General features: G+C 51.0%; 1 protein-coding gene across 5 annotated transcripts in view; it reads right to left on the bottom strand.

The window, feature by feature from the left end:
- The window catches only part of EML1 (EMAP like 1), a 669,910-nt gene that overhangs the window by 572,827 nt on the left and 78,847 nt on the right, over positions 1-18,236 (bottom strand). For 4 of the 5 annotated variants that reach the window (XM_049769788.1, XM_049769790.1, XM_049769787.1 and 1 more), the window contains exons 4-8: positions 11,759-11,893; positions 6,745-6,773; positions 4,294-4,423; positions 3,165-3,314; positions 417-486 (exon numbers count right to left, since the gene is read on the bottom strand). In XM_049769788.1, coding sequence (XP_049625745.1) covers positions 417-486; positions 3,165-3,314; positions 4,294-4,423; positions 6,745-6,773; positions 11,759-11,893 — 514 coding nt within the window. Of the gene's footprint in view, positions 1-416; positions 487-3,164; positions 3,315-4,293; positions 4,424-5,971; positions 6,029-6,744; positions 6,774-11,758; positions 11,894-18,236 lie in introns of all 5 variants that reach the window. The other variant, XM_049769791.1, reaches the window with a different exon arrangement.

Here is an 18,236-nt window from a genome sequence, read left to right as displayed (position 1 = left end):
TAAGTCAATGCAGTTCTTTCCTTCTACTCTTCTACTCTCTCTTTCCTTTTTTTCCGTCTCTTTTTCTTTTCATCCAACTTTTTTTTTTTTTTTTACCACATCCAGTAGTGCTCAGCGCTTCCTCCTGACTCTATACTCAGGGGTCACTCCTGGAGGACTCAGAACAACCGGGGATCAAACCTGGATCTGCCATATGCGAGGTAAGTGATCTCCCTCCCCACAGTACTATCACTCTGTCCCCTTAAACCTTTTTCTTCTACACTCCAGCAGATGTATTTGTTGGCTAACGGTCCCCAGGAAATCTATGTATATTGCAAGTGTTTCAAAGACATAAGAGAAGAGGAGAGGAGAGGGGCTGGGAGGAGAGGAGTGAAAAAGAGGTGAGAGGTGAGAGGCCAGACTAGTTCAAGACTCACTTTTCCATCCTTCGATGTGCCTGCAACTTGTCCGGTAGCGATCGTGATCCTATCGGGGTGGACAGCGAGGCTGGAAAAGGCACATGGGAAGCCTATGTCAGCAACAGTGAGGGGGACACAAAGGAGGGGAGTCTTGGGCACTCTGGGGTGGAAGGTGCAGTGACTGATTCCCCAAAGCTATGACAGTTGACATTGCTGTAACCATTTTTCCCAACATCCCTGTTCTTCAGCTCATGGTCTGTCCACCAGCTCCTGGAGACCGCCGATGTCCCCAAGCCACATAGTGGCACCATCAGTGACTATCCAGGAGATACCCTGGAGACCACTCCCGAACAACTTACAGTTGTAAAGATAAAATGTCACCAACTAGGGGCTGGAGAGATGGTACAGTGGGGAGGGCATCTGCCTTGCATGCAGCTGACCTGGGTTCAATCCCTGACTTCTACATGGTCCCCTGAGTACCACCAGGTGTGACCCAAAAGCAAAATCAATCCCCCCAAAAAAACTCACAACAAAACACCTAAACTATAATAAAAACACTATCATCCCACAAAACACATCTCCCTGTGATCAAATGAAAGAAAAATAAAATGACTGACTTGTTTTGTTTTGTTTTGTTTTGTTTGGACCATACCAGCAGTGCTGGGTTACTCCTGGCTCTGCACTCAGAAATCACTGGCAGGGTGGTTGTGGTGGTGGAGTGATAGCACAGCAATAGGACATTTGCCTTGCATGTGGCCAATCTGGGACAGACCAGAGTTTGATCCCCGACATCCCATATGGACCCCAAGCTTGCCAGGAGTGATTTCCGAGTACAGAGCCAGGCATAACCTGAGTGCCACTGGGTGTGGCCCAAAAACCCAAAAATAAAAAAGGGATGTCAGAGATCTTCCCTGCCATGTGCAAGGTAAAATCCCTTCCTACTGTGCTACTGTATACGACTGACCGAGGTTCAATTCCCTGTAGCCCCAAATCACGGACAGAAGTGATCCTTGAGCACAGAGCCAGGAATAAACCCTGAGCAGTCTGGTGTGTCTCCCCAAGTAAAAATAAATTGAAACACACTTTTTTTGTTTGTTTTGGTTTTTGTTTTTTGGGCCACACCCATTGACGCTCAGGGGTTACTCCTGGCTATGTGTTCAGAAATAGCTCCTGGCTTGGGGGGACCATATGGGATGCCGAGGGATTGAACCGTGGTCTGTCCTAGGCTAGCGCTTGCAAGGCAGACACCTTACCTCTAGCACCACTGCTCCAGCCCCTGAAAAGTATTTTTTAAAAAAGTGAGAGATGGGGCCGGAGAGATAGCATGGAGGTAAGGCGTTTGCCTTTCATGCAGGAGGTCATCAGTTCGAATCCCAGTGTCCCATATGGTTCCCTGTGCCTGCCAGGAGCAATTTCTGAGCCTGGAGCCAGGAATAACCCCTGAGCAGTGCCAGGTGTGACCCAAAACACACACACACACACACACACACACACACACACACACACACACACACAAAGTGAGAGAAAGCCATCTTTACTTAGAAAATAACTGGGCCCGGAGAGATAGCACAGTGGCGTTTGCCTTGCAAGCAGCCAATCCAGGACCAAAGGTGATTGGTTCGAATCCCGGTGTCCCATATGGTCCCCCGTGCCTGCCAGGAGCTACTTCTGAGCAGACAGCCAGGAGTCACCCCTGAGCACCGCCGGGTGGCCCAAAAACCAAAAAAAAAAAAAAAAAAAGAAAAGAAAAGAAAAGAAAACAAACCGTGGGGCTGGAGAGATAGCACAGTGGTAAGGCGTTTGCCTTAGACACAGAAGGACAGTGGTTCAAATCCTGGCATCCCATATGGTCCCCTGAGCCTGCCGAGAGTGATTTCTGAGCATGGAGCCAGGAGTAAATCCTGAGCACTGCCGGGTGTGACCCAAAAACCAAAAACCAAAAAAAAAAAAAAAAAAAAGAAAAAAAGAAAGAAAATAAACCGTTCCTATTTCAGAGTCCCTTAGATATCCTGCCATCTCAAAAGGCAAACACATCATCTTAATATCAAAATATCAAAAATCACACACACACACACACACACACACACACACACACACACACACCTTTTTATTGCCCCTCCAAGAGAATTTTTACAATTAACCTCCGGGTTGCTCGGACAAAGAGAAATGCGTGAATGCATCCACCCTTCCATCCTTCCAGTATACAGAATAGCCCTGCCCAAAGCTCTTCAGGAAATCATAACAGAATTCAAGAGGAACTTCAGCCACAAACACAAGGTGAAACATTTGTGCTAAAAAAATAAAGACACAAAGTTGGAGCTGGAGCAATAGCACAGCGCTTGCTTTACATGTGGCCAACCTGGGTTTGATTCCCCAGTATTTCATTAAGCACCACCTGAGCATCACCTAAGCAGCCCCTGAGTACCACCAGGGATGATTCCTGAGTACAGAGCAGGGTGTCAGCCCTCAGCATGGTTGGATGTAGCCCCACAGCCCCAAAACAAAAACAAAAACAAAAACAAAAGAAAAAAACCCAAACAAAAATAAAGACCCAAAATGGAGTGCATGGCTAGTTATAGGCTTGAGAAATGTCTGGTGTGGATCCCAGGGCTGGACTGGAGAGCTGTCAATGGGGGTGGGGGAAACCAAAGTGTCAGATCATGGGGTCTGGGGACCAAGCAGTATGTTGAGGTTATGTGTGACTCTCCCAGGAGTGTCTTCCAAGGCACAGTCCCCCTTCCACCAGCTGTCCCCACCATCACCCACCACTTCACGTCATCGTTGTGACCGCTGTAGTGTCGCTGCAGCTGCTCCTCGACGTTATATAGGACCACCACAGATGCGATAAAGTACACGGTCTCCCCTGTGGGCAGCAGGTACAGGTTGTTCCGGCAGTCTCGACCCCGATACCCGTAGCTTCCACATGTGTCGAGGAAAATGATTTATTTTGTGTTTCTTTTTTCCTCCTTGAGGAACAGACCCAGTGCCAGTGCCATTCAAGAAAATGACACTAGCAATGCTCCATGAATGTCCCCCACTGTCCCACTTACCAGTTGCACCAGCCCTGGCCTATAAGTATCACAGCCACTTGAGAATTCAATGTGGCCTGATGGACAAGAAACACAGCTCAGGCTGGTGTGCTCAAATGTGCTGAGAACAATGACCAGCAGGGGTCAGTGGCGCCAGAAAGGCTCAGAGCCCATGGGAATTAGGAATATCTACTTTCTTTCTTTTGAGGGGTTGGTTTTTGGGCCACCCCTGATGATGATCAGGAGGGAACCTGGGGCCTGTGCTCCAGCCATTTAGTCTTTATTTTTTTTGTGTGGGTGGGGGGACACTGGGACACAGCGAAGGAAAGCTCAGGGCCATATTGTGGTGGTGTATTATTTTCTGTTTCTTTTAAATTTTAGGCCACATCTGGCAACACTCAGGGGCTATTTCTGGCTCTGCGTTCAGAAATTACTTCTAGCAGGCTCAGGGGGACCCTATAGGATGCCGGGGATTGAACCCGGGTCAGTCACATGCAATGCAGATACTTTCCCCATTATGCTATTGGTCTGGCCCTCTGAATGTTTTTCTTCCACAAAATCCTGACATCATCAATACTGCAAATCATGGTGCCTAAAATAAAAATGGAAAAAAAAAAAAGAATCAAAAAATGAAAAGAAAAAAGATTCCGGTATGGGTTTTGTTCAAATCTTAGAAACAATCTTGAGAGAAAAACCCTACTTGAGCTGAGTATGAAAAAATAATCTGGTAGAAAAATTTTTCACAAATGTCCAGAGTGAACCCTGAGTTTCCAGCCTGGATAGCCTGAGAATTCAATGGAGAAAGCAGGGGTGGAGGGAGCAGGGATGGAGGAGTGGTGAATGATGTGTTGCAGGCAGAAGGATACACCCATTCCAGCTTCAGCCTCTTGGCCGGCAGCTCCGCTTTGGCCTCCAGGTTATAGGAGTCCACGTGGTCCCGGGGCATGTACATGGTAACTGGGCGGCCGCGCAGGAACATTTTCACATAACCCTCCTCTGGGGACAGAACAGAGGGGCAGTGAGACATGCCCTCACACCCGTGAACCCAAGATAGTGGGGCCAGTCACCTGTACCGCAGTGAGTGTTCTTACCTCTTCTGCATCAGCAAAGTGGGGGTCCAAGGACACCCAACAAACTAACACAGGAAAGTCCATGGAAAGTTTCACTGAGTCAATGTCTACATGGTTTCACTACCCACATTTACCACGTGCCTTTGAATAGTTCAACGGTCCGGTGGAATCGTGAATCCTGAGTGAGAACGTCTATGTGTCTTTCCTAATGGAATGTCTGCATGTCTTTCAAAGCGGAAAAGAGGCAGTAGAGGGGTGTGCTGGGGCACGTGCAGAGAAAACACACACAGAAAGGCTGGGAGTGGGACAGGAAGGAGGGAGCCTGGGAAGCCCAGCTTCCTAGGTCAAACATTTCTGCATTAAAAAATGGGTTTAGGGACCGGAGCGATAGCACAGTGGCAGTGCGTTTGCCTTGCATGTTGCTGAGCCAGGATGGACCTGGGTTTGATTCCCAGCATCCCATATGGTCCCTCGAGCCTGCTAGAAGTGATTTCTGAGAGCAGAGCCAGGAGTAGCCCCTGAGTACACTGGGTGTGACCCCCCCAAAAAAAGGGTTTACTAATAACTGCAGGGACAACTGTAGGACAACAGAACAACCGAGGAAAGCACAGACAGTCCAACTCTCAGACTTGCAGAGAAATAGGGTTTCTGGTTCAAGCTTTCTTTCAGGCTCTCCTAAGAGTCTGAAATAAAAATAAAAATAAAAATCTTGCAGACAATATCTTGCCCAGCAGGATCCCAGGAAATCAAATGGGAATATTCCATAGGAATCCACCCACCTCAGGGAGCCTGAACAGGAACAGAGAAGCTCAGCTAGCACCAACCACAGCCCAGGAAACCTTCGGACACCAACTAAACTCTTTAAGCCACTTTAGGTCATTGATAGAGGGAAGTGGGACCAGCTGGGTCCACATTTCCTTCATTGTTCCCATCATTTCCATGGGATATGGCATAGGAAATTATGGTGCCATCAGTCTTGCACACAAGTCAACCAGGCTGTCTCTAACTGAGGGAGGTTCCTGGTAGAAAAATATACCCTCGAGAAGGTGCTTGTTTTCTGCCAGCTCTGGCATCAGAGAAAGGCCTCCCTGGGTCTGATTCTATGCAGCTGCCTCAGCTTTGAGAAGGGCTAGTAAGTGGCATCCTGTGGTCCCAAACACAGCCATAGGAAGCGGATTCTTTGCAGCCATATATTTAGTCAATAGCTCTGGTGCACCCACACTGCAAGGCACCAGCAAGGGAGCTTGCAGCTGAGCAAGGAACATTCCAACACAAGCTCCCCAGCCAGTCAAGCTGCCAAACTCCAAACTCCAAACTGCAGCTGCCATCAGCCCGACCAAGCGGGTCTCAGAGCTGCTGCTCAGAACTTTGCTGTGCCCCCATCCCAACACAACATGGCCAGGACTGTGGCAGTTTCTGTCGCCAGGGGCCTATGGCCTTCCAGAAAGCTCCGAGGCCTCCACAGGCCGCCTACCTTTGCAGTGGGTCACACGGCGCTTGCCTTGTGATTTTGGAGACAGAGACAGAAGCGCTGGATGAAGACAGTGTGAGATGTGGTGTAAAGACCCCCCCGGTAGCTTCCCTTTCCCCAGACAAGGCTGCCTGGTCTTGGGGCTTTGGGAAAACTCTGCTAAGAGGGAGGATTCCCAGGCTTCCTGAGGGGAGCAATAGCTTAGCTACCTCCTCCCAAGTAAAAGGAAAGACTCAGAGGCATTTGGGCGCCAGGTCCGCACACAACCTTCCCCAGTAGTTTTCATCCCATTTTTTGCTTTTGGTGTATGGCTCTGGCCCTGCAGGTTGTGGGGGCCACTGCTGGGAGAATTTAGGGACCAGCAGGTACAGGGAAATTGAGCCCAGGGTTCCTGCATGACGATCCTCAACTTTGCATTTGACACACACAGTTTTGAAATAAAAATCTCTATCCTTGAATGGGCATCTCCCTATGACAGAATGTGGGTTCCGAGACAGAAATCTTTAGTTTGGGAAATCAAAGGAGGGAGGAGGAGGAAGAGAAGGAGGAGGAAGAGAGAAGGAAGAGGAAGAAAGAAGACAAAGAAGAAGAAAAGGGGAGGAGGAGAAGAGGGAGAAGGTTGAAAAAGGAAGAGGAAGAGGAGAAGGAAAGGAAGAGGTGGAGAAGATGATGAAGAAAAAGTAGTGGTGGAGGTGGTGGTGGTGAATGATTTCAGGGCAAAATTCAAGCTTAATGCAAGCGTCTAAGAAAGGCCCGAGGGTGAAGAGGCAGCTTACCAGCACTGAAGACAGGCTCCTTGGGTTTGCTGTGGGAAGAAAAGAGAAACTGCTTTGAAAGGGTGCCCAGGGTTCATCTCTTTAAACGCTGCCAGGGGCCAAGTTCCTCCAGGCACCCCCCACCAACTCTTAAAGAAACCAGGCTTAGCCTCAAGCTCGGGCTCTGTCACCAAAGGATGCGGAGATAAGAAGCGTTGGAAGAAACAGAACTCAGGACACAGGAGGCTGGTGATGCTGACTGTCACCTGAAGTGAAAGCCTCATGCCCAGTCCCAAGGGATTGGGGAGACACGGGTCTGGGAGCAAACACCGACACAGGAAATATCCACACCAACTTAAAGGGGATGGTAGAGGTCCAGGAAAATTCAACCACAAGCTTTCCACACCTAACAGTAAAGGTCAGTAGGCAGACAGCTCAGTTGTGGAAAACCAAAACCACACGCAATTTCTCCCTGAGATCTGGGGTCTCACACCCTGGGGTGGAGAACAGGTAGGGTTAAGGGACCAATCCAAAAGGTGCTTCAAACCAATGAGTGATAAGCACCAGCAAAGAGGAATTAACCTGAAAAGAATGAAGATGGATTATTCCAACAGCCACTGAGGCTGTGAGTGTTGGCAGGGTGTGGTGGGGGTCAGGCGCCTCCTTCTCTCCCCTGCTCTTCGCCAGGGTGACCCAAAGCCTGGGTGAGTGCATTCTGGCAGATGGGGGCACTGGGCCAGAAGTGGTCTCTGCCCATGGCCCTGGGGGTAGCCTCCTCACCGTGCCAGGTAGAAGAGGCTGATCAGATAGGCCCAAGGCCAAGTCCAGGTGGTTCTAGCACCCCAGCCTTTTCCACTGTCCACTGTCTGCTGCCTGGTGACCCTGACACGCAAGTGGGGAACAAGGCACATGGGGTGCATGGAACCTGCTGAGGAGATGAGGAGGAGGCACCAAGCACATGTGTGTGCATGTATGTAAGTGTGCCTATGTGCAGGAGTGTGTGTGTGTATTTGCATGTGTGCGTGCCTGTGTTTACCTAAAGCACCTGGGATGCCGGTTGGCTATGCACAAGGCAAACACCCTTCCTACTATGATATTGCTCTGGCCCTGTTTCTTTCCTTCCCTCCCCTTCCCTCCCCTCCCCTCTCTTTTCTTTTCTTTCTTTTTTTGGTTTTGGGGCTACATCTGGTGGCACTCAGGAGTTACTCCTGGCTCTGCACTCAGAAATTGCTCCTGTCAGGCTCAGGGGACCATATGGTATGCTGGGTCAGTCCTCTGTCGTCTGCATGTGATGCAAATGCCCTACCACTGTGCTATCACTCTGGACCTGCCCAGTTCCTTCCTCCCTTCCTTCCTTCCTTCCTTCCTTCCTTCCTTCCTTCCTTCCTTCCTTCCTTCCTTCCTTCCTTCCTTCCTTTCTTCCTTCCTTCCATCCTCCCTTCCTTCCATCCTCCCTTCCTTCCTTCCTTCCTTCCTTCCATCCTCCCTTCCTCCCTTCCTTCCTCCCTCCCTTCCTTCCTCCCTTCCTTCCTTCTTCCCTTCCTTCCTTCCTTCCATCCTCCCTCCCTTCCTTCCTCCCTTCCTTCCTTCCATCCTCCCTCCCTTCCTTCCTCCCTCCCTTCCTTCCTTCCTTCCTCCCTTCCTTCCTTCCTTCCTTCCTTCCTTCCTCCCTCCCTTCCTTCCTTCCTTCCTTCCATCCTCCCTTCCTCCCTCCCTCCCTCCCTTCCTTCCTCCCTCCCTCCTCCTTTCCTTCCTTCCTCCCTCCCTCCCTCCCTCCCTCCCTCCCTCCCTCCCTCCCTTCCTTCCTTCCTTCCTTCCTTCCTTCCTCCCTCCCTCCCTCCTTCCTTCCTTCCTTCCTTCCTTCCTTCCTTCCCTCCCTCCCTCCTTCTTTCCTTCCTTCTATCCTCCCTCCCACCCTCCCTCCCTCCCTCCCTCCCTCCCTCCCTCCCTCCCTCCCTCCTTCCTTCCTTCCTTCCTTCCTTCCTTCCTTCCTTCCTTCCTTCCTTCCTTCCTTCCTTCCTTCCTTCCTTCCTTCCTTCCTTCCTTCCTTCCTTCCTTCCACAGCCAGGAGACTTTGGGACACCAGGCCCTGTGCTCAGAGCAGGTCCCGGGACCTCCGAGGCTTTGGGGTACAAATGCAGTGTGTTCCCCAAGGTCCCCACATGGTCATGGTGAACTGTGTCGTCCTCCTCGTTCCACTGGCCAGAACCTATGGGTATTTATGGGATCTATCCAGCAGCCTCATTTGGGAACCAAGAATATTTGTATTGACAAGGTGAGGCGGGGTGGGGTGAGGAAAACAAGTTGGGTCAGAAACAGCCACTTCATGTTGAAGGGTGTTCGAAACTGTATGAGTGGACCTCAATCATAAACAACTTTGTAGCTGTGAGAAAGAAAACCCAACCAACTGTATCATGAACAACCTTGTAACTCGTGTTTAAATGAAGCAAATTAAAAAAAGAAATAGTCACGTCATTGCAGGTTGGATGGCTTCTTAAGCCAGACTGCGGTGGTTCATTAACAACCATTAGGGGGCGCTATTCACACAGGGTTTACACAGTTCTGGTGGAACGGAGAATCTCTGGTCCCTCCAACTGGCACTGACTGAGCAGCCATTGAATGCCACGTGCCACATGAGTGAGAGAGAGTGAGAGAGAGAGAGAGAGAGAGAGAGAGAGAGAGAGAGAGAGAGAGAGAGAGAGAGAGAGAGAGCGATAGAGACAGAGAGAGCGCGACAGAGACAGAGAGAGAGAGCGACAGAGACAGAGAGAGAGCGACAGAGACAGAGAGAGCGCAACAGAGACAGAGAGAGACAGAGACAGAGACAGAGAGACAGAGACAGAGAGACACAGAGAGAGACAGAGACAGAGAGACAGAGACAGAGACAGAGAGACAGAGACAGAGAGACAGAGACAGAGAGAGGGGAGACAGACGGAAAAGAGAGCATGCTCTATTCTAAAATAAAATACACAGATTTTCAGAAGGTAGTGGAGGTAGAAAGGCAACCACCAAGCCCTACCACCAGCACTCTCCACTTCCCAGCCACACCCCACCACACCCCATCCTGCCCTCAAGCCACAAAACACATTTGTGGATGGAAACAAGTTGTCCGAGATGTCTTCGATGACACTCTTAGAGCAGCATCCCCAGCAGAACACAGGTTCTCTCCCACCCCAGAACTTGTGGGGAGCATCATAGAGCTGAGACAGATGTGGGGAGCACTATAGAGCTGTGAGTGAATGATGGGAAATACAAGGCTCCTGAGGCCCTCCGCATCCCACATTGCTTACAGAGGAATCAATGATGTCCCTTTCTCCCTTGCTCATTTTAATTCTGGGCCTAGTCGCTGTCAGAGCGATGCTGTCAGATTCACTCTCTGTGCTGTGAAGTCACTGCAGCTCCAGGGCAGCTGCACCCTGGGAGGCCGAGGGCAGGAAGGGGATGGCGGAAGGGACTCATCTAGGCAGCAGGCACCTAGATCACATCCCAGCCCAGCTGCTCCCTGCATTTCTGCACTTGGGTCTGTGGGTTCCCTAAGGCCATCTGAGCCAACAGTGCCTCAAGAGCTGATGGGGCTTCCTCTCTGCAGCCCTGCTGGGGCCCAGCTGGCCTCAGCCACACAAAATGCCAACTCCTACAGGGGTGCTCTACGCTTCTGAGAAGTTTGAAAATGATTCATAATGGGGGCTGGAGTGATAGCACCGTGGGAAGGGGTTTGCCTTGCACACTGCCAACCTAGGTTTGATTCCTGGCATCCCATTGGCCCCCCAAGTTTGCCAGGAGTAATTTCTGAGCAGAGCCAGGAGTAACCCCTGAGTGCTGTTGGGTGTGGCCCAAAAACCATAAAAAGAAAAAAAGAAAAATAAGAAAATGTTTCTTAAGTGCTCCAATTCCCTCATTTCCATATCAGAAGTTACTATGGTGGCAGAGAGGGGGGAAAAAACCTGTAAATATCTTTTATGGAAATATTTATCTAGTCCACTCATCAAAGCCAGAGGATTTAACAGATACAACAGATCTGGAGATTGTGCAATGCAAATTCTTCCTGGAAACTCCTCATGGAAATCAGATGTGCCCGGAGGAACCACATTTGCCTGTTAGCTCTGGGCGTTGTTGTGGGTGGCTGTGATCTGCCAGGACAGACAAGCAGATCTTCTTCCAGGTACTGCAACTGCTTGGCCTTCTTTCCAGAGCATTAATCTCCCCATCAGCACCCACTACTGAGGAGCGGTGCTCAGTATCTGAATTAGAAGCCAGAAGCTGGCCTAGACCTGCACCTGGCAGAACCACAGGGACCTACAGAGTCACAGCTCGGGTGCCTATGGGCTGGCACTGACCGCTGTGCAATAGACAGTCCTGATCTTACTAGAGCATTATGCCCATAGACAGCTAGGATGGACGTGGGATGCTCCTTCTTAAACCTTCTCTGCGAGTGAGAGAAGGAAATGATGGCTTGTGTTTCCTGTGTGTGTGTGTGTGTGTGTTTAAGAGAGAAGAAAGAGGTCAGAGCCCAGGGAGACAGGGGCAGGGGGACAGGAGTCCTTGATGCTACTCGAGTGGCCCAAACATCTTCTTGCTCAGCACCATTCCCAGGGGATTTGGAGGAGAGAGGCGACATCAGGATGATATAAATTGATTTTTTTCTTTGTGGGTCCAAAGACAGATTCAAAATTAGAAACACAGTTCACGAGACTGGAAGGAAAGTGGCTCTGATTTCTAGTGATGGTTTCATTGTGCAAATAGTTCCCTGGGGCCTGGCAGCAGTATGGGGGTCTGCAGAGATGGTGCATGCTGAGGGACACTTGAAAAAAGACTGTGTTCTGACCCCACAACCCTCAGCACATGCAGGGGGCCAGGGGCTCAGGGTGTGGACAGAAAGTGGAGTGAGGGTGATGATGTAGGCTGCCTGAAGGGGTGCTCTCGGCTGCACCTCCAATGGCTTGGAAAGCCCTGCGTGCCTGTCAAGGCTCCTAACTACAGGCTGGAGGCGGCCTGTGACCTGCCACCCTGAGTGGTGCCAACAGGTGCTCCTCACCTCTCACTGTTCTTCTTGCCACTGGAGGAGCTGCTGGTCGAGCCCGTGCGGTTGCGGTTGCCTTTGGCGTCCCCTGAGTTTTCCCTTCGGCTTCCGGTAGAGACTCGCTCAGAAGAGCTGGTCCGCTTGATGGAGCTGCAGGAGACAGGACAGCAGGGCGGTGAGACCCGTGGTTAGAGCCCTGATTGGGGGGGGGGGGGAGTGTGAAGACACGTGTAGGGTAGCACCCCACAGTCAGTGCGGATACCAGGGCCTGTGGGCAGCCTCTCTGCAGATGAGGGTGGGCCCAGCCCTGGCCCTCCTCCTCCTTCTCCCTTCCACTTCATCCTTCTTTTTATTCTCCTCTTTCTCCTTCTCTCCTCCCCCCTGTTTTCCCTCTGTTCCTCCCTCAGCTCCTTCCCCCCTCTAATGCCCCACTGAAGGACTGTTTCCAGCCCACAGGCTGCCGCTTCTGTGACTCCATCTCCTGCGCAGATGGGCAGATGGGAGTAAAAGTGTCCACAATCCTGGTGACCTGAATCCACCTGCTGCCCAGTTTTTCTGGAGACCAGGGCAGTGGGGGTCTGATGTCCCTAGAACCTTGCCATTGCCCTCTGCCTGGGCAAGCCTTAAGGTCCAAATGTGAATGTTTGCAACCTCTAATTTGGAAACAAGAAAATTACAGCTCTGCATCGAAAAGCTTCAGGCTCCTCCAACAATGTGGCTGGCTCTTCCCTGCTGAGCAGGTGTGAGGCTGGCAGGGCCCAGAGCATCGCCTGTGCGGGTCCCTGGGGGAGTTCATGGCAAGTTCATGCCGCAGAAGGAGGCTCGAGCAGAGAAACCAAGCCCTGAGCGGCAGCACAGTGGGGAGAGCCTTGGAAGCTGCAGCCGTGGAGCCATCCCTGAGCCCTGAGTACAGAGCCAGGAGTCAACCTTGAGCACCTCTGGGCATGGCTCCCCAAAACCAACCAACCAACCAATACAAAATCCCTGAGTAAGTGGGGACAGGGCTGCTCCCCTGGAACCCTAGACCCTCACTGGCTTCCTCCACAGGCTACAGTGACAGCAGGGCTAGCACAAGTCACCGATTCACTGAATGTTAAGATAAGAAGGTGCGGGGTGAGAAATCCTTCCTAGGCATCCAAAAACCACAGAGGCTCGGCTGGGACCAGAACACTCCACATGCCAGGATTTCGTGGGCTTTTGACTGGTATGATGGGGGCTCTGGGCAGGACAGCTAGCCATAGGACCCTGGGCTGACCACTTTGTCCAGGAGAGCATGATTCCCCCCACACCAGGCGGGTCTTCAGGGCCACGCCTGGTTAATCGGGCCTTGGGGGGAGGGGGTGAGAGATTCCTCCCTAGGCATCCAAAAACTACAGGGGCTTGGCTGGGCCCAGAACACTCCGAATGCCAGGATTTCTTGGTGTGTTTGCCTGGTATGTTGGGGGCTCTGGGCAGGACAGCTGGCCATAGGACCCCTGGGCTGACCACTTAGTCCAGGGGAACAAGATTCCCCCACACCAGGCGGGTCTTCAGGGCCACGCCTGGTTAATCGGGCCCTGGGGGGAGGGGGTGAGAAATCCTTCCTAGGCATCCAAAAACCACAGAGGCTCGGCTGGGACCAGAACACTCCACATGCCAGGATTTCGTGGGCTTTTGACTGGTATGATGGGGGCTCTGGGCAGGACAGCTAGCCATAGGACCCTGGGCTGACCACTTTGTCCAGGAGAGCATGATTCCCCCCACACCAGGCGGGTCTTCAGGGCCACGCCTGGTTAATCGGGCCTTGGGGGGAGGGGGTGAGAGATTCCTCCCTAGGCATCCAAAAACTGCAGGGGCTTGGCTGGGCCCAGAACACTCCGAATGCCAGGATTTCTTGGTGTGTTTGCCTGGTATGTTGGGGGCTCTGGGCAGGACAGCTGGCCATAGGACCCCTGGGCTGACCACTTAGTCCAGGGGAACAAGATTCCCCCACACCAGGCGGGTCTTCAGGGCCACGCCTGGTTAATCGGGCCCTGGGGGGAGGGGGTGAGAAATCCTTCCTAGGCATCCAAAAACCACAGAGGCTCGGCTGGGACCAGAACACTCCACATGCCAGGATTTCGTGGGCTTTTGACTGGTATGATGGGGGCTCTGGGCAGGACAGCTAGCCATAGGACCCTGGGCTGACCACTTTGTCCAGGAGAGCATGATTCCCCCCACACCAGGCGGGTCTTCAGGGCCACGCCTGGTTAATCGGGCCTTGGGGGGAGGGGGTGAGAGATTCCTCCCTAGGCATCCAAAAACTACAGGGGCTTGGCTGGGCCCAGAACACTCCGAATGCCAGGATTTCTTGGTGTGTTTGCCTGGTATGTTGGGGGCTCTGGGCAGGACAGCTGGCCATAGGACCCCTGGGCTGACCACTTAGTCCAGGGGAACAAGATTCCCCCACACCAGGCGGGTCTTCAGGGCCACGCCTGGTTAATCGGGCCCTGGGGGGAGGGGGTGAGAAATCCTTCCTAGGCATCCAAAAACCACAGAGGCTCGGCTGGGACCAGAACACTCCACATGCCAGGATTTCGTGGGCTTTTGACTGGTATGATGGGGGCTCTGGGCAGGACAGCTAGCCATAGGACCCTGGGCTGACCACTTTGTCCAGGAGAGCATGATTCCCCCCACACCAGGCGGGTCTTCAGGGCCACGCCTGGTTAATCGGGCCTTGGGGGGAGGGGGTGAGAGATTCCTCCCTAGGCATCCAAAAACTACAGGGGCTTGGCTGGGCCCAGAACACTCCGAATGCCAGGATTTCTTGGTGTTTTTGCCTGGTATGTTGGGGGCTCTGGGCAGGACAGCTGGCCATAGGACCCCTGGGCTGACCACTTAGTCCAGGGGAACAAGATTCCCCCACACCAGGCGGGTCTTCAGGGCCACGCCTGGTTAATCGGGCCCTGGGGGGAGGGGGTGAGAAATCCTTCCTAGGCATCCAAAAACCACAGAGGCTCGGCTGGGACCAGAACACTCCACATGCCAGGATTTCGTGGGCTTTTGACTGGTATGATGGGGGCTCTGGGCAGGACAGCTAGCCATAGGACCCTGGGCTGACCACTTTGTCCAGGAGAGCATGATTCCCCCCACACCAGGCGGGTCTTCAGGGCCACGCCTGGTTAATCGGGCCTTGGGGGGAGGGGGTGAGAGATTCCTCCCTAGGCATCCAAAAACTGCAGGGGCTTGGCTGGGCCCAGAACACTCCGAATGCCAGGATTTCTTGGTGTGTTTGCCTGGTATGTTGGGGGCTCTGGGCAGGACAGCTGGCCATAGGACCCCTGGGCTGACCACTTAGTCCAGGGGAACAAGATTCCCCCACACCAGGCGGGTCTTCAGGGCCACGCCTGGTTAATCGGGCCCTGGGGGGAGGGGGTGAGAAATCCTTCCTAGGCATCCAAAAACCACAGAGGCTCGGCTGGGACCAGAACACTCCACATGCCAGGATTTCGTGGGCTTTTGACTGGTATGATGGGGGCTCTGGGCAGGACAGCTAGCCATAGGACCCTGGGCTGACCACTTTGTCCAGGAGAGCATGATTCCCCCCACACCAGGCGGGTCTTCAGGGCCACGCCTGGTTAATCGGGCCTTGGGGGGAGGGGGTGAGAGATTCCTCCCTAGGCATCCAAAAACTACAGGGGCTTGGCTGGGCCCAGAACACTCCGAATGCCAGGATTTCTTGGTGTGTTTGCCTGGTATGTTGGGGGCTCTGGGCAGGACAGCTGGCCATAGGACCCCTGGGCTGACCACTTAGTCCAGGGGAACAAGATTCCCCCACACCAGGCGGGTCTTCAGGGCCACGCCTGGTTAATCGGGCCCTGGGGGGAGGGGGTGAGAAATCCTTCCTAGGCATCCAAAAACCACAGAGGCTCGGCTGGGACCAGAACACTCCACATGCCAGGATTTCGTGGGCTTTTGACTGGTATGATGGGGGCTCTGGGCAGGACAGCTAGCCATAGGACCCTGGGCTGACCACTTTGTCCAGGAGAGCATGATTCCCCCCACACCAGGCGGGTCTTCAGGGCCACGCCTGGTTAATCGGGCCTTGGGGGGAGGGGGTGAGAGATTCCTCCCTAGGCATCCAAAAACTACAGAACCGCGCGGGGGCTTACGCCCCCGCGCGTACTTCATGTATTTCATGTATTCAGAATATCCCTTATTCTTATGTTATGTTTTCCGTATACAGAATGTTTATTTTGTATTCTCCCCTTTCCCACACCCCTACAAAGCTCTTTTTCACTCCTTAACTCTCTAACCCCTTCTCAAACATCACTAATCTAGTTTTCTCTTTTTAACTTCAGTAGTGTAGAATCGTAATCACAGTCCAAAGCTGTGCATTGTGTATGACAACCCCAAACTGTTTCAAGATACATAAAATGGACACGTATTTCTTTAGAATATTTTGTGTTTTTTCTCTGACAGCTATAATTCTTACTAAATGTTGTCTTATACAGTGATGATTCTAACCACTTTTTATCTTCTCTTTTTAAGCTGTTTAACAAGTAATTTTGGTGGAAGAGTCCCCCAGTTTAATGCTTATGATTGAGTCATGTCAATGGAATCATTGTAATTGTTCTTATGGCCCCCATATGCGCCAATAACACCATGTGGCATTGCTTCTTATTTGCATAGGCACATTAAAATGGGAAAATAGTATAAATACAAATAAGATCCTATCTAATAGAGATTAGAACACACAAACCTTGTAGTGCAGAGGGACCTTACACCCTGAACATTGACATAACGACCTGGCACAGACCTCAGAAGAAAGGGCATATTCCATTCTCCCCTGAACCAGGAAAGCCATCCACGAAACATCCAGGCTGGTCTATAACATCACCTGGAAGCAATCCTCTAACATGGAAGACCTACACTGCTCAGACTTCGACCTGCTCAAAAGAGACTTCCCTTAACACTGAGAAGACTTAACAACAACAACGACCGGCTTACAGGACAGGGCTCCCTGCATTGCCCTTTGATTGTGAGGTGAAAGGAGAGGATGCTCCACGTCCTGACTTCAATGTAAGATATGCAGATTCCAGGATCTTAAATACAGAAACATGATACCAACAACAGAGACTGTGTGAAAAATAAAAGTGTGTTGGCACTACAGACAATGTATTGGATTGGACGATCTAGCTTGCTTGGAGCCTAGACTTGGTCTTGTGCCAGGAAACTTCAGGGGTCTGGTCTCTTTGTACTTAGGCCAAGGTTATTTCTTTCCATGTTCCTCATATTTTGATGGGCCTATGCAAACAACAATTGCCACTCTAACACCATTCTTACTGTGCTCCTTTGACTCTAATCCTTAAAAAGAACTCACTTAAAATTTGAGGTTAACTTAAGCTAATATGCATGTATATGGAAATGTAAGAAAATACTATGCCTGTAATGTTTAAGGAGTTACGTAAGTTTTATGGCTTTAGATTGCCTTGTGTACTGTTAAGAAATATTATAATGTGTTACAATCTGGGGACTTGAGGGACAAAGTAATTGTACATGGATTCTGTCTTATTTATCTTAATGTTCTTTGGCTGAAATTTCAAAGTTAATATATCAGCAAGGGGACTTCTGAGAATTATGTTATGGGTGATTGTCCTTCCACTGTAACTTTACCTTGTCCTCTTACTTTGCACCCTTGTTCTCATAATTAAAAATAAAAATTTAAAAAAAAAAAAAAAAAAAAAAAAAAGATAAGAAGGTGCCATTTTTGGTCAAGCTCACTGGCCAGTCTCATAGACTCTGAGCCCCAGGACCAAATGCAGGAATAAAGGGTCACTGCCATGGGCCCTGAAGAAATCCTGCATAGATAGGGCATCAAGGACATTGTTTGCCTACACAAAAGCACCTCACTACTCTACAGTGTGTTCTGAGAAGAAAGGCGCAGAAACACAGCAGAATAACCATGAGCACCCTAGGGAGAGGGTGAAACGTCTCCTAGCCCCCATGGATGAGCTGCAGGATGTCAGGATGGTCAGAATTCCAGCTGTGCACAGGGAAGGGGACAAACTCATCACATCTCTCTGGCCTCGGCCATTTAGGGTCATGGGACCGCAGCAGGCAGGGAGGCAGGCCACAGACATTGCAGGCTGGTGCCTGGGTTTGATCCCTGGCACTGCAGCAGGAGCAGCCCTTGGGCATCACCAGGTTATGGCTCCAAAGCAAAACAAAGACATTTAAGAATATACAAGATATATTTTGGTGGGCCTATGCAAACAACAATGGCTACTCTAACACCATTTTTACTGTGCTCCTTTGACTTTAATCCTTAAAAAGAACCCACTTAAAATTTGAGGTTAACTTAAGCTAATATGCCTGTATATGGAATGTAAAAAAATACTATGCTTGTAATGTTTAAGGAGTTACGTAAATTTTATGGCTTTAGATTGCCTTGTGTGCTGTTAAGAAATATTATGATGTGTTACAATCTGGGGACTTGAGGGACAAAGTAATTGTACCTGGATTCTGTCTTATT

This window comes from Suncus etruscus, chromosome 3 (genome assembly GCF_024139225.1).
Source record: "Suncus etruscus isolate mSunEtr1 chromosome 3, mSunEtr1.pri.cur, whole genome shotgun sequence".
Lineage (NCBI taxonomy): Eukaryota > Metazoa > Chordata > Mammalia > Eulipotyphla > Soricidae > Suncus > Suncus etruscus.
Note: the sequence above shows the minus strand (reverse complement) of the source record. Positions and strands in the feature narration are given on the sequence as shown.